The 16,115-nt window shown below is 30.6% G+C and overlaps 1 protein-coding gene across 1 annotated transcript; it reads right to left on the bottom strand.

The window, feature by feature from the left end:
- Window positions 1–5,723: 5,723 nt before the first annotated feature.
- Window positions 5,724–10,583, bottom strand: LOC108329355 (BTB/POZ and MATH domain-containing protein 4). The gene is made up of 5 exons (XM_017563527.2): window positions 9,955–10,583; window positions 8,400–8,745; window positions 7,973–8,252; window positions 6,481–6,759; window positions 5,724–6,088 (listed from the first exon to the last, which is right to left on the bottom strand). The coding sequence occupies exons 1-4, from the start codon at window positions 10,347–10,349 to the stop codon at window positions 6,485–6,487; spliced, it is 1,296 nt and encodes a 431-aa protein (XP_017419016.1). The 5' UTR covers window positions 10,350–10,583; the 3' UTR covers window positions 5,724–6,088; window positions 6,481–6,484.
- Window positions 10,584–16,115: the final 5,532 nt, after the last annotated feature.

The following is a 16,115-nucleotide window of genomic DNA, read 5'->3' as shown; positions in this document are numbered from 1 at the left end:
CCCACTCCAATTTTTTTTGTTAAACATAAACAAAAACACATTCCAGAGTACAGCGGAAGACATTAAAAGTAAAATCAAACCTTTTTTTAAATATTAGACAATTTTTTTTTTAATTGTTAAGATTTTATAAAAGTTCATTTTATTCTCAGTTACTTGTCTAATGATATAAATTAGTGATTCAACACAAATTATTTGTCTGGGTCACTTGGGTTTTGAGGTAAAAAGAATTAAAATTTAACATGACTTAAATATTATGATTTTTTTTATGACAAAGAAATCATTCCCTTTGCTTGGAATGTGTTTGTTTTAACTTCTATTCTTTCATATTTGTATTTTAAATAAATTAATTAAATTGAAAATAAAGTTTAATGAAATATAATAATTTATTCACTAAATCTATATTTAATTGTTAACCGAAATAAAATATTTAAAGTTTGTTAAATTTATCATGTTATAATTTGTATTCCTTAAAATTAACACTTCTGCGTTAAAACGCAAAACCACTACGTGTAATAACAGTGTAGTATATAAGCCAAATTAGGTTTGTGAACAGTTATGGTATATAAGTCACTAAATCTACCCTAAATTGAAGGTTTGTGCTATAAAATTTTACACTTTTAATGTTTGAATTTTGATACCCAACTTCTTTCATTTCACAATGTCATTTTTTTCTCAACCTTTTTATTACTTTTTTTTCAATTAATATTATTGGGATTGTGGTATGTTCATTTGTGCAATTGGATTTCATAATTTGATCTTTTCTATTAATAATATATGTTATCTTATATGTTTAGTGTGAGTTTGTAATTTTTCTTTTAAATTTTACTATATGTTAAAAGAGGATCTTGCTACGTGAAAAATGCAATAATAGTGACAGTGTCACGTGACGACAAGTGTAAAGTAAAAACTTTTCATTTAATTTTTATATTTGATATTTGCTCTCAATTTAATTTTATTTTTTTAAACTAGAACAATTTCATCAATTTCATCTTTTTCAAATGGAGACTAAATTTAACTTTTATATAAATATTACAATTAGATTTTTATTAAAATTGATATTTTTTATTAATATTTTTAATAATCTTAAGTTTATTTGAATTTATATTTTATATTAAATTTTGTTTTAAATATTTACATATATCAATGATTTCACACTGATCTCCATTAATTCTATTTAACTTTTATATGAATGTTATAATAATATTTTTATTTAATAATTTTGACAATACTAAGTTTAGTTAAATTTATATTTCACATTAAATTTTATTTTAGTTTTGTTTTAAAATTTTAAATATACTTATTTTAAATTGTTATAAATTTTTTAAAAAGTTTACATTTGAATTTATAAAATTTTTATTTTTAAACCAACTTTAACATTTATGTAAAAATTGTTAATATATAAATATTTGAAATAAAATTAAAATAATGCTCAAAGTAAAATATAAATTTAAATAAACTTAATTTTGTTAAAAATATTTGAATAAAAATATCATTATAATATTTATATAAAAGTTAAATTTGATCTTAGTTAGAAAAAGGATGAAATTATTCTAGTTTAAAAACAATTGTGACTGAATTGAAATAAAATATCAAATACATGAATTAAATTGAGATATTTTACATATACATGTTGTAATTGTCACCTTACTTGATGTCTACCACATAACCATATCCTTTTTTGACAATAGTTTTTTTTAATTAAAAAAAATTAAAATTTAAAATTAAAAAAATCATAAACTAACACATAATAAATGTATTCATGTCATTGTATAATATTAATAAAACAACTAAATTAAATCACATTTTCAAAAATAAAATTCAATTAAATTTAATCAAAATCTTAGAAACATAATTTAGATTTTGGAATAAAAATGAGTAACAACTAAAAATTAAAATAATAATAATAGTAGGATGTGATGCAGGAAGCAATTGCCTAAGTCCTTCTACCAAAAACATAAGAGGGTTACTCCCTCCACCATAATATGTTGCTCTTTCCATCTCTACATTCCCATTTTGCTTTGCAATCAACGAATATGTGAGATTCGTTTGGGCTTCAATGGATCTTGATATTCGCCTCGGAAATCAAGATCAGTCGACCAAATCAATGAGTTACATGAGTGGGGATTAAAGAAGGTTGTTGTTCCAGTAATATAGTGAGCTTAGTGTAGGGTAGGTAGTGTTAACAAAGAAAATAAAGTGAGAAGAAAGAGAATGGTAGTGGAAGGAGGTTGGGTTTAGTCTAGAAGTGTTTCAATGGTAGTTGTAGGGAGTTATATTTGTGTGGAGGTGTGTGTGTTTAGTGAAACTGAAGAAAGGTTAGAAGTGAAAGGTGGGGGCGCAACGTGATTAAACAAAGAAGAAGGAAAAGAAGAAAAGAAGGAGAGTCTATTTCTCTTTAGTACGTTCGTTTAAGTCTTACATGCAACTCTCTAGTTATGGTCACCTGAGTGGATGGTAGTAGTCTGAGTGTTTATGGTTTTTCTTTATAGTTCAGTATTTCTAACAACGTGATCGTCGAACGTTAGTTTTGTGGTAGAGGGAAGCTTTATTGTGCTTCGTTTGAACGTTTGTTTACGTTAGATGTAAGAGAAGCTTATATAATTTGATTTATATTCTTTTTTGAACGTTAGTATGTTGCATGATATATTGTTTGGATTATTGGTTGAGTATGAAATATGTACGTGTTGTTTGTTTGGAAGTGTGGATGGATGATTGATGCATGTTGTGAATTGAGCTGAGATAGAAATTGAGGTTCGAAATGTGGTAGTCTAAGAAAAGGTTATAGTAGGGACGAACGTTATTAGCGAGCGTTCGATTCTTCTTGGGAGTACCTGATCTTATCTGAGTCTCATGTCTTGGGGATGAAAGCTAAGAGTTTTCCTGTAATATTATATAGAATTTGTTAAACTTAGACCGAGAGTTAGTATTAACCATTTTGTTCCTTTTTGAGCATCCGTCAATATTAGGTTCTCTCATACAGGTAAGTTCATTAACAACGATCGTATTTGAATAATAGATGAGTATATATATATATATATATATATATATATATATATATATATATATATATATATATATATGTGTGTGTGTGTGTGTGTGTGTGTGTGTGTGTGTGTGTGTGTGTGTGTGTGTGTGTGTGTGTGTGTGTGTGTGTGTGTGTGTGTGTGTGTGTGTGTGTGTGTGTGTGTGTGTGTGTGTGTGTGTGAGTCTTCAGTAAAATTGTAGTTCTTCCTTAGACTTCCTAAACAGTTTAGTTAAATGTGTTACATACTACTTAAGGTCTTAGGCGTTGTCGTTCTTTTCATTCAGAATAAGTGGTAGATTAATTGTATAGATTTATATTCATTCGTTTTAGGTAAGTTTATTAGCGATCGATCTTGGACCAAGAGTTTAGTCTCAGTAGCGCTCGTTCCTGATAATCACTTGGTCTTGGACCAGCGCTCATTCAATAGTATTGGTTTCTGCAGGGCTCGATCTTAAACCAAGCACTGGGTTTCGTTTTCTGAATTATTATTATTACTATGTTAAAATCAGAGTTTTCATTCAATCTGAATAGCGTCTGTTATTCCATAGTTTCTCATCAGTATTAGTATTTAGTGTAACATGTGTTGGTCTTTAAAAAGGTGTTCGACCTAGAGTCTTAGTACTCGACCTAGTCTTTGTTGCGTCCGTTTTGAGTTCTTAGTGGTTTGATTATTGAAGTGTTATTCTAGTGAATGTATGGGATGATGAGAGAGCGATTGTAGTTCAGTTGAAGGTATTGATGATGAAGTATGAGATAAATTGAAATGTGATGTGAATGAAATAGTGTGATTATGAACGAGTATTCCAAGGAGGAATATCTCTGAAAGTGGTTATTGATGTGGTAAAGTATGAATGTGGGCAAAGCTTAGCTGATCCTCATGTAGAGAGGAGTAAGTCACGTGTGAGAATGGCAGGAGGTCCTAGTCCTTATGGTTAATTTGGATGGAACAGACTAACCTTGGGTGGAACCTGTTGAGGGTATCCCAGTTACTACATCACCTAGGTGCACGAACGTCGTAGCTACACAGGATTCATATAGTCCGGACAGTCAGAGTCAAGTGGTCGTTATTTGCATGCATGGTTGTATGAATTATGATGTGGTCGTTGTTGGTTTTGTTATGAATATTGCATGATGTGTTTGGATAAATTAAATTACATAAGCTTACCCTGTTTCTTTTCATTTTTGTCTGTGATGTTCGTTCTATCGTTGTCCTGTTGCGATGATCATCCATGTGGATGTGAGCAAAAGGAGAAGAGCTGCTGGAAGCAGTGTTGGAAGACATGAAGGAAGTGAAGGCCGAACCTCAAGGACGTTCGGTCTATTTTTAGTTTTATATTTTGTAAGACCGCTCGATGTGTTCCTTTTGTAGAACGTTCGGTCTAGTGACAATTAGAATAGTGGTTTGAATTCTATAATGTTATGTAAGGTCGTTCGGTCGTATTGATATTTTAGACGAACGTTAAACTGATCTGTAATATTGTTAACATGTGATGACTCTCGTATATGGTTTTATACTGTATTTTTGGGATGTTACATAAAGTCTTATTTAAGATCATGTTCATTTTACACAAACATGTTATAATGATAATAAATAGAAAATTTGAAGTTAAAACTTGAATCTAGATGTCCTTAGTGTTTATTAATAATAATAATAATAATAATTATTATTATTATTATTATTATTATTATTATTATCATTGTATCATCATTTCTATTATTAATTTAGATTTAATAAAATTTTGTGTCTTTTGATTAATTTCAAAACTTTCAATTGAATTTCAATTAAATTTTTTGAATCTATTGAATTTATTATTTTTATTTTTACAACTCTTCAATTAATTTTGTGTAATTAAATTTCTCCATTAAATATATAATGTTTTGTCATCTTACTTAAATATCGAAATTTAATATTTTTCTATAACAGACCAAAAGATCTCTCAAAATAGATTTAATAGAGCAGAAAAAAATTAATAATAACTCAATTAAAAATTTTAAAGTTTATCAGAATTACATAAGTGGGTGGGACATGCAGAGTTGATGGGATAATCCGAAAGTCGTCAACAAGTTACTTAATATGAATTTTTAGTTCACTCTTTATGGATTGGATGATCCAGAAACAACATATGGATTGCCAAATTGATAGAAAAATTCTTTCAAAACGTAAATCCAAAATCATAATAATAACAAAATCCCCCCCAAAAAAGAGAGACGCATAATATGGTATTTTGAAAAAAAAAAGTTGGGGGATGCATGTTTCAGTTTTTTGACCAAAAACGTAACAATACTGGAGTGCGAATCAGTTGACATCATCCACAAATTAAACTTGGGATGTGGTACATTTTGTAGGGAAAATATTCCTTAGTCATTATAGGGTAAAAAGTGATAAAAATTCTTATCTATTTAAATTATTCAACTACAATATTTTCTTCACATTATACTTCCTATGTACAAACAACAGGCTAAACCACACACTATCAATTTTCCTATTGCACCGTTTAAAAGATTTTAATTAAATAAATTTATCTCAAAAACTCCTATCGAATTGAAATTGTTTACAGTGCATATAGTCTTTACAAAATCCTATTTAATATTTCATTAACATAAATTTAAATTATCTTTCAAAATATATAAAAATAAGAAGACCTTAATCATATTCTTCCCACAAATAATTTGCTTACATATACAATTATAATTTAAATGTTTGATGAAAATGATCCGATACCATTGATGGTAAAATAGTTAAACCAGTCTAAATTGATCTATGCTTGACAATTCACAAGGATGAAGATTCCAACTGTGTAAAAGATACAGCACTCATGCATGAATTGTCCCGAGTTCACCAAACTGACAGAAAAGATCTAAATTGTCACTTCATCTCATTATGTTAACTGCTACCATTCATTGATGTTAGAAGATACATCACTAACGTTACAAGACAAATCTGCTATTCTCCACCAGTCAACCCCCATAAAAATTGAAAAGAAAAACAATGCTTCATGCAGTGAAATCCCTGCACAGGCTGGTCTTCTACCAAGGAACAATTAACTTGTCCCCATCGAATCCCTGCATGCAATGATTTATAGTTTCATTATTTTTGAATTTAATAGGACTTCGAAGAAACAAGACAAGACCAGAAAATACTGCTAATTGCTCACTTTAACAATTTCTTCAAAAAACACAACCACCACCAAGTAAAGCAAATTCATGAAAATGTTCACAACAAACTTCCTTACAACGATCAATGTTATTACTTATTGCTACCACTACATCCTTGTAATCATATTATCAAAGAAAAATAAAGTATTATAAGACATTACAATGGTGGCAGTATCTTAGAATCCTTTCTTTACAATGTTTTGCATTCCTCTACCCCTTTGCCAGCCCGCACAATAGGTTAGTATTATCCCTGCAGTAATCTGGCATTTAGGCCTAACTGACAAACGATGGTAGCTTACCTTGTCACGGTTCTTGCCCTGGACTCCTGTCATTGTTGTTAACACCATCAGAAAGATGAACCCATAAGCTTTGACTCCTGTCAACTCCATTCTCCCAGGTTTGTTGTCTTACACTCCTGTCATTGGTGTCACCACCATCAGAAAACTGGGCCCAGACACTTCGACATTTTCCTTCTCCACTAAATTCCTCCTCACATCCCGCCACAGTCTTTAGCAGTTCCGATTGCAGCAATGGACAATTTTCCTTAAGATATTCAAAACCATCAGATTGCATCACAGCTGCAAGACAGAAATTAATAAGCGATATAGTTATACATCTGACGCCTTGGTTTATGATCATTTCATGATGTTTAGGCTGTTATTGAAAATGAAAGTCCTAGAAGACAAACAGAACGCTGTACAGGATGAAATATTTGATTAGAGAAATGTACTGTGCACAACTTGATCTATATATATTACAAACTTGAGAATTACTAGTAACTACAGACTACAGGGCAAATACAACTGGAGTGTCTAAGTCAATCAACTTTCTTGAACCCATTTTATGAGTGATGCATCTTTATTAGATTGACAATACTGCCGAGTGGCCATCAATTTAATTCAGAATAAAATGTGTACTTGAGAACAACGAATAAATCTATAAATAGCCTATTCAACAGAAACTGCCTAAGGCAGAGCATTGAAAAGTAGGAAGTCCAACACATACATGATGGAAACTAAACATCGGTGCCTCTGCAATGGTCTGTTGCTACCAAATGATCAAAACATGTTTGTTGATTCAGCTAAAAAATGTGGGAATAAAACAATACTGAACAATGTAAAGAGACCTTACTGCTCAAGAAAAGGATACTTCTCACAAGAACAAGACAGAAAAATTTCAATCACATTTTTTTTGGAACTAAGGAGAACAAGCCCAAAGAAACTACAAACAAAAGCTACAGGGTATCAACAACCCTATAACATCCTTCAAAAGGAACATAAAAGTTGCCTAAGGAGGTCTAGATTCAATCATAATTCGCCATCAAATATAAATACCAGTAATTAGGCCATAAATTTTGCCAGTAACATAAATAGCATAAGATGTAGGACAAGTGGAAAAGGTGACGCCGTGTCACTTTGTATTCTTTCCAACTTTACACTATAAATTAAAAGTATTTACATTTTAGGAAGATAATCACAATGGAGCCAATTCTTACTTATGAATGAGACTTAATCAAGATTCAAGAAAAGTGTGCTGCTTAACACATTCATAATACTGAGAATTAAAGTTTATTTCCATACAACCAATTATGCCAGTGGTGAAAAACTTTCATTTCATCAACCCAAGAACAAATGACTTGGTTTATGTTTAACATGTATGATTCAGAGATTTTGTTAAGTAACAAATAGTGCAGACACCAAAACAAGATCACCTTTTACAAGCTAGCAAGGGCTGACTATGAATTCAGGTTTAGGCATGAGTGGGAGAGCTATGTCAAGCACGAAAACTTACCAACAAGGTTTTCAGCAGAAAACTGTAGACAGACAGACTTCAACTCTGTAGCATGATAGCGATCAGCAAGAGCCAGAATATAGGCTACAGAATCTATAGAAATGTCTTTACAAAGTACAGATTCACACATCAGCTTAAGTCTAGGCAAGCCATACTTTTCCGCAGCAGCTAACAACTTTGCAGCAAATGATTCAGATACTGAAGGCAAGAATGATGATCGTGACACAAAAAGCTCTTCATCATCTATAAGAGTGTCTCTATAAATAAAATGAAGTAAAGCCTGCTCAACAATAGAACACAAGATAAATTAAACAACCAAGTGAATGATATGGCACAGTAAAACTGAATTAATTAGCTTGCATGTTTTATGGAACAAAAAATAATGGTGAAAGGATAGATAAAAAGGGCATTGTAACAAATGTCTTACCTTGAAAACCTTAGGTTCCATGTCAGTAACAACTATATCCCGCTCATCCTCCTCCATCCCATTGAAAAATTCAGTTTCAAATGCAGTTGATCGAGCAGCCAATACAAGTTTATGAGCATGAAACCTTTCTCCACCTACAGAGAAAGTAACATCTGATCCCTCCTCATTCTCTAACAGCATTCCGAAATGTGACCCAATGTCAGACTCAGGAACCTGTATTGTGTTTAATTTAGAACAATCAATGGATGAGACCACCACACCGACAGTGCAGTTTATCTTCAAGCAGTCGTCCTTCAGGAACGTTGAAGCCTCGAGTTGAGCCCGTTTAAAAAATCTCTTATAACCCCTAATAGACACAATCAGTGCACCATTGATCACTCCATAACGCACATCACAAAAATGGATAAAACAGCAAGTAACTCAGCATGGCATCCCAAGCATATTACAAAAACCACAAGGATCTTATTAGCATGTTAGAATATCCTAACCATAAACTAATAGCATTGAGATCATTATTTAAGAGTAAAATATGGTTTTGGTCCACGAAAATATCCCAAAGCTTGGCCTTAGTCCTTATAAAATTGATAAGTTTTTAAACTTTGTTTTAGTTTCTGCAGAGGGACTAAAACTATCATTCACTAGAGGCTTAAATTTGTACAGGAACTAAAATCAAGTTTTGAAAGGCCAAACGGTAACAAGTTTTACCATTTACTTTTTAAAGGGAGAAGTCATCAAGGAAGAACATATATCTAGATTCATCCAACTCGGAAAGCCCTCAATATTCATGGCAGCATGTTGGAATCTCCCAATGGAATGCTGTCTTTGGTCGTACAGTCCGTGGTAGTATGGGGTCATCGGGTTTATAACTTTGCTGGCTACATTGGACATTATGATATTACATTCGCAGAGCTCACGGGAAGTAACAAAGGTCTTCTAGCTGTTTGGGAGTTGGGGTACAGAAGTTTCTTGCCTTTTCCAACTCCGCTTATGCCACATCATTCAAAAAACATCCCAGCCATTTGCACCAGTACGCAGGCATAATTAAAACTATCCGAGACCTTTGAAATTGGGATTTGATCCTCTAAAACGAGGAGAATGATGCAATGATAACCATTAATCAGAAAATCAACTATTGAAATTATAATTAATTTCAGATTTTGTTACTATATCTTTGATTTAATCACTATTTTTAACCATTGATACTCTAATCACCTATTGCAGGAGTATTTCACTTCAGAAGAGCCAAATCAATCGATTTGAGACAGGGCTGGCAGCTACTCACACTCATTGGGAAGGGAATTCTCGCACTAATTTCTGGTGTTTTTTATTTATTTATTTCCTCACGCACCAAAACTACACCCAGCTCTCATTCAGAGACAAACAAAGCTATAATTAAGAACAAAGCAACCATAGAGAGTAACAATTCATACAACTACACACAAGAATGTATCACATAACTCCCACCAATTTCACGATCCCTACCAAACATTACAGTTCAGTTTAACCTAAAGCTCAAATCCACAACCAAACAGAGCGAGGGAACGGCGACACTAACCACATGCTGCCTCGATATTTGAGAGTGTAGGGCCCACTCTCGAGCGAGCGATCGAAGTGGCTGTGCACCTTGTGCTTGCCGTTGCCGCTCTGGTCTAGCAAGGTGAGTTCGAAGAGCGCGCGAACGTCGGTGCCTTCGGAAGCGAGCGCAATGAAAACGGAGACATAGGCAGAGTTGTCTTCAGGATTCTTGCCGTCGGGATAGAAGTAAATCGCCCACTGGTATCCTCCGACGGTGAAAGTCTCGCTCGCGATGTGTTTTCCGACGCCGATTCCCTTGGCAAGAGAGTAACCCTTGATCACGAACTTGTGTGAACCGTTCACCGTCTCCGTCACCGAACGCGAACTCGTCCGCGACGCCAGGACGCTCCTACTCGCCGCCGCCGGGTTGTACATCTCACGCGCAATTGCAATGATCGATCAATTCGATACGCGTGACACGACCATGTACGGTTTTCTCGGGAAATGGGGGTTTTTGCCGGAAAGTGAAGGAAAATGGATCTGTGTTGATGTTGTTGATGGTGGTTCGAATCTATCCACTTCTCGCTTTTGTTTAGCTTCCTTAGTTAAGAAAATAAGAAAATATTGAACAATGATTTGAAGATTTTTTTTTTTCCTTTTCTTTTCCTTTTATTACTTTGATCTGATCTGGATTCTTGAAGGTTCCGTGTGCATGAGACAATTGGGTTTTCCTTCTCTAAATTATCACCCACTTCCACGTCATAGTGCTGCTCAAGCACAACATAACCAAATAAAACTTTTTTTTTTTTACTTTTCTCAATATTTTTTTTTCTTCTTCTTGTGATGGTTAATTATTATGTTAAATACTAATTTTTATCGTTAGTCAATATATTTTTATAATAAATGATATATAATGAGGTATTTTATTTGAATGTACTGTATTCCATATTTTTTTACATCTTAAAATTGAAATAAATAAATAAAATATAATAAATCTAAATTACCACTAAAAATAACCTCATACCTTAACTACTAGGTTATAATATAATTGTGTTTTTTATATTCATGCAAATTTGCGATCTTATAATAATACATACAAGGAAGTTTTTCTATAGATTTTTCTTATAAACATTTCATCTTTCTATTCTATCTTTAATTATATTTTAAAATTGTTAAAAAATAAAAAGTTAAATATAATTATCTATTTACTAAAATTAATTGCATAAATACTTCAACTGCTCTACTATTAAATTATTTTAATTCTTTTATGTAAATTTGTAATTTATAACAATATATGAGATTCCTATCATGGAGACTCTCCATATTATTATTTTATCTTTAATTATATTTAAAATGATAAAATAATACAATATAAAAAAATATAAATCACCTATTTATTAAAAATAATTATAAGTGTACACACTTCAATTACTCTAGAATACATGTATGCTTATTCTCTCTTTCTCACACAAAATGTGTAATTTATGTTGTTCTTTCAGTATTATTTTTATTTTAATTATATATATATATATATATATATATATATATATATATATATATATATATATATTAATATTAGCCTTAATACTTTTTTTGTCTCCAGTTGTATTCGATTTTGTCAATTTGGTCATTGATTTTAAAAAAGTGTCTACTTTATTCTAATTTGAGAAATTTTGTGTTAAACGTTTAAGAGGGATAACGTTGACACAAATTTTACTAAGTCAAAACTAAGTAGACACTTTTTTAAAACCAAAGACCAAATTGACACAACCAAGCACAACTGGAAATAAAAGAGACTATTAAACTTTAATATTAATACAAATATTATATTTTATTGAATCAATAGTTAATTATTTTTTAACGGATTTAAATAAAATATTATAAAAAAATATACAAATGGTAAAAGATATGATTTTGAATATTTTAAATATAATTAAAGATAAGTGTTGACTGTAGTAAACTTTGACCATTTTATTATTCGTTTTCGTTTTCATGTTTATAAAGTATTTAAATTTATGTTAGAAGACGTTTAACTTTCATTATATAGGAATATTTAAGTAAGATAATTGAAGTCACGATAAGTATAACTAATGTAGTATTTTACGTAATAAATCTTCTTTAAAATAAAATGTTTAGATTTTATATTTCTTTAGATTTAAATATTGTTCCTTATTTTAACTCCAGCAATATTACTTTCTTATTATTCTTTTTAATATATAAAAATATAGTGTTGTAAAACGAGTAATTAGGTCCAATTCATTGCGAGTTGGTTAGTAAGCCAATCCAACCCGATTTATTAAAAATTTGATTATGATCCAGTCTATAACGAGTTGGTAGATTAAACGGATTGATTCATTAACTCTTTTAATTATATTTTTTTTTAAATCATAAAAAATTATAAATTTTATAATTTAAATATAAATAAATTTCACTCTAAGATGATGTTAAACTCCAAACACAATTTAAAATAAAAATTATTTAATATTGAGATTAAAATTGTGACATTTAAATAAAAAGCAACAGAAATATTCTGCATTCACTTAAAAAATTGTTCCTCAATAAAATAAATATTTATACAAAATAAAACAACAATTAGAAACACAGCAACAATAAACTATTGAAGGCTTTTATCCACTTTTGATAATCTAAGATGGTCTATACTTTATCTTGCTATAAACACCTTTGGACAACATTATTCTAAATAAAAAACAACAAAATTGAAAAGAATTTAAAAAATTATAATAGAAACACAAAAGGAATCAAGAATTCAGCAAAACATTTGATTCTTGAAAGTTTTGAAAACACTTTAATAAATGTGTAAAATAAATATGTTAATCTTAGTGTAATTCACTCTAATTTCAATGACATTTAAGTATCTATTTATAAAGTTTATTAAACATTATTAAATTAAGTTGTTAATTAATTATTTTAATTGAACTTTGAAAAATAAGTACAATGTCTTTGTGACTAATTAATTATACACATGCTAATTGATTAGACATATTGCTGGTTAATTACAAAAATACATTTAATTAATTATAAAATATTCTAATTAATTACAATATAAAGAAGTTTAAAAAGATTTAAAATATTCTCTGATTTAATCGCTTATGAAAATGAATAATTAATTGTTTTGTCCTACACTTCTTATGAACAATGTAATCGATTAAAAATGATAAAAAAATCGAGTATACTAAGTTTTAACTTTATAGAAACGATTTCAACCACTAGGAACGATGTAGATCGAAGCTTTATCAAATGTCGACAACTCTTGCATCAAAACACGAACAACCCAAAATGCGAGTAAATCGTGCACCATACACTCACCGAAGAGCCTCCATCGTACAATCGTGACGCAAACAAAAGCCACCATGAACTCGCGGGACTTGGAAATCGTGTCACCAACACGAATGTAGATCCACGCACTTCACCACTATTTAAATAACACACACATGCATCTCCATCACTCGAACCAATTCGCGCACCACATAACCTGTACTAGAGAAAACATAGTGACTTGGCAAATCAGATTTCGTGTGAGTTTGGAATAAAAACTAACTATAGTCACCATGCAAAAAAAAAACTAAACAAAGAAGAAGAAAGGAAAAAGAAAATGAACCAAATCGTAGTATTTACTAATAAATTTTACCGATGGATTTTTTCATTAGTAATTATTATCAAACATTATTAATTTTTTTTTATAATTATTAACGAAACAAAAATTTGTCAATAAATTTTAGGGTTAAATATGTTTTTAGTCCTTAAACTATCATAATATTTTGAGTTTCGTCCCTCTTCGAAATGTTTGTTCATTTTCGTCCTCTTAGTTAGGAAACTTGTATTTTTAGTCCTTAAAAGATAACGACGTTAGATTTTCTATGAGCTGGCTGTGGGATATCAACTTCCCTGATAAGTGTGTGCCACATTTCTAATTAGGGTTTCGAGGGTCCACGTGACAGTCCCTTCCCCACTCAAAAAATTAGGATTTTTGATTTTGGGAGAATGCTGCTTCTACTTATGGCGGGAGAATAGGGGTTCTCCCTCTCCTTCACGGCGACTTCACTTAGTTTAGGGAGTAATTCATATCTGATTTTTCTTTTTTCTTCTTTGGTTTCCTTGCAGGATTGTGTTGGCTCTGTGCGTGAAGGGAAAGCTTTTGTGCTACGAATGAGATGGAGGTTGCGCGAGAAGATGGATTCGCAATTAGGGTACTTGAATTGGGATTCTTGGTTTCTCTGTTTAGGTTTCTACGTTGAACTCGCCGCTATTGATGACAGCCTGAGGTTGCGCGTGAGAAATGACATTGTTCGCGATCTGAGTTATTCTTCTGTAGGTTTCTGGAGGTCGAAGCTTGCTGGAGATGGTGGTTATGGCGCATTCGCGGCGGCTTTACAACGACCATGACGGTTGCGCGTGACGGCAGTTGGCGGTTCGTTAAGACTTTGAGGCATTGACTGTGTTGGTGGTGGCGGCACAGTTGCATTGTGGTAGCAAGCAGTTTTGCTTTTCGGAGACAGGCGTGGTGGTGGCCAGTCGCGGCGGCTTGCACGAGGTGGTTGCCAAAATTTGAGATTCCGGTGTAGGGAAGTTTTGGGTTAGTCATGGCTTAGTCTGATAGCAAGAAAAAGAAAGATGGTGAAGGTGCCCAAAGACTTTAAGACGGTAGTGAAAGTCGATGTAGTGGAGACTTTAAGACGATGTCGGAGACGGTGGACGTTGCTCAATGTTAGCCACCTCACAGAAAATCTAATGTCATTACTTTTTAAAGACTAAAAATACGAATTTCCTAACTAAGAGGACGAAAATGAACAAACATTTAGAAGAGGGACGAAACCCAAAATAAGCATGATAGTTAAGGACTAAAAACATATTTAATCTTAAATTTTATCGATGTTGACAAATTTTTTACCATCAATAAATCATCAATAATTTTAATTTATCAATAAATTTTAAGTATTACCAATAAATTTTAAGTGTCGATAATATTAACTTTTTTTTATACTGAATATACAATAACATTATCATTTAAATCATTAATACTTTTTAATTATTAGTTTTAATAAAATAATTTAATATTGTGGGGCGACATGCTTTTTACATAAAAAATGTGGGGGTGAATAAAATCACTTATCATTTTATATTAAATATAATATTATTTTATTAATAATAAAACTTCACATATCTTAACATGAAAGGCACAAAATAAAATAACCGTTATATAATTCAAATAAAGAAAAATATTTAAAAGGGAAACACCCAGTTGAAAATTATAAAAAATTATGAGTACCCAATGTAAAATAAATTAATAAAAAAACAATTGAAAACAATAAATTTTTTAAAAACTTAAAAAATAAATAAGCCAGAGGAAATAATAATTTTAAAAATTAAAAACATTAAATGTATTATTTATTACATTAAAATAAATTTATTGTGTATATTATTTTTATAATTTAAACAGTAAATAACAATTAATAGTATTAAATATATAATGTAATACTTATCTATACTATTATATAAAAAACAATTATTTTTCGGACGTTTATTTTTCAGTTCTTTCCTTGAATATATATATTTTTAAAATTAAAATAATTATTTTACAAATTTTATAACCTTCTTTAAATTTAATTATTTTTTTAAACTTAAATGATTTTGAAAATGAAAACAACTATTATAATAATAAAATTACTTCCAAATAAATAAAAATTATTTATAAAAAAACCTAAAAAAATAATTTATATTTATTTTATAATTATAATTTTATATTTTTAATATAAAAAATAAAATACATAGGAACATATTTCCTAGTTATCTTATGTTTTTACTAGTTTTAGATAATATTTAAGTTTGTAACCAAACCTTCTCCTACAAAACCTGATCATGATAAACTATGTGTGACATTGTAATTAATTTGTATATTTGAAATAAATCAACCACGAACTACATCAAATAAGCATCCTAAAAGAAAAAGTTATTAAAAAACTTTTTCCAAACCAAAAACTCAGCTGAAAATCCATACTGAGAAAAGGAAAAGTTTCTAGAACCGAAACCAATTAATGTTAAATTAATATTTTTTTTTCTTACAGCTCAGTACATCTGTTCTGTTCTTGAAGTCATTAATTATTTGCTTAGCTGTTCCTCCTCCGGCTGCTATATATTTGAGTAATGAACCTGACTCAAACCCTCAAGTGAAACCTACAAAAT

Source organism: Vigna angularis, chromosome 2, assembly GCF_016808095.1.
Source record: "Vigna angularis cultivar LongXiaoDou No.4 chromosome 2, ASM1680809v1, whole genome shotgun sequence".
NCBI lineage: Eukaryota > Viridiplantae > Streptophyta > Magnoliopsida > Fabales > Fabaceae > Vigna > Vigna angularis.
This window is presented reverse-complemented; position numbering and strand designations above follow the sequence as displayed.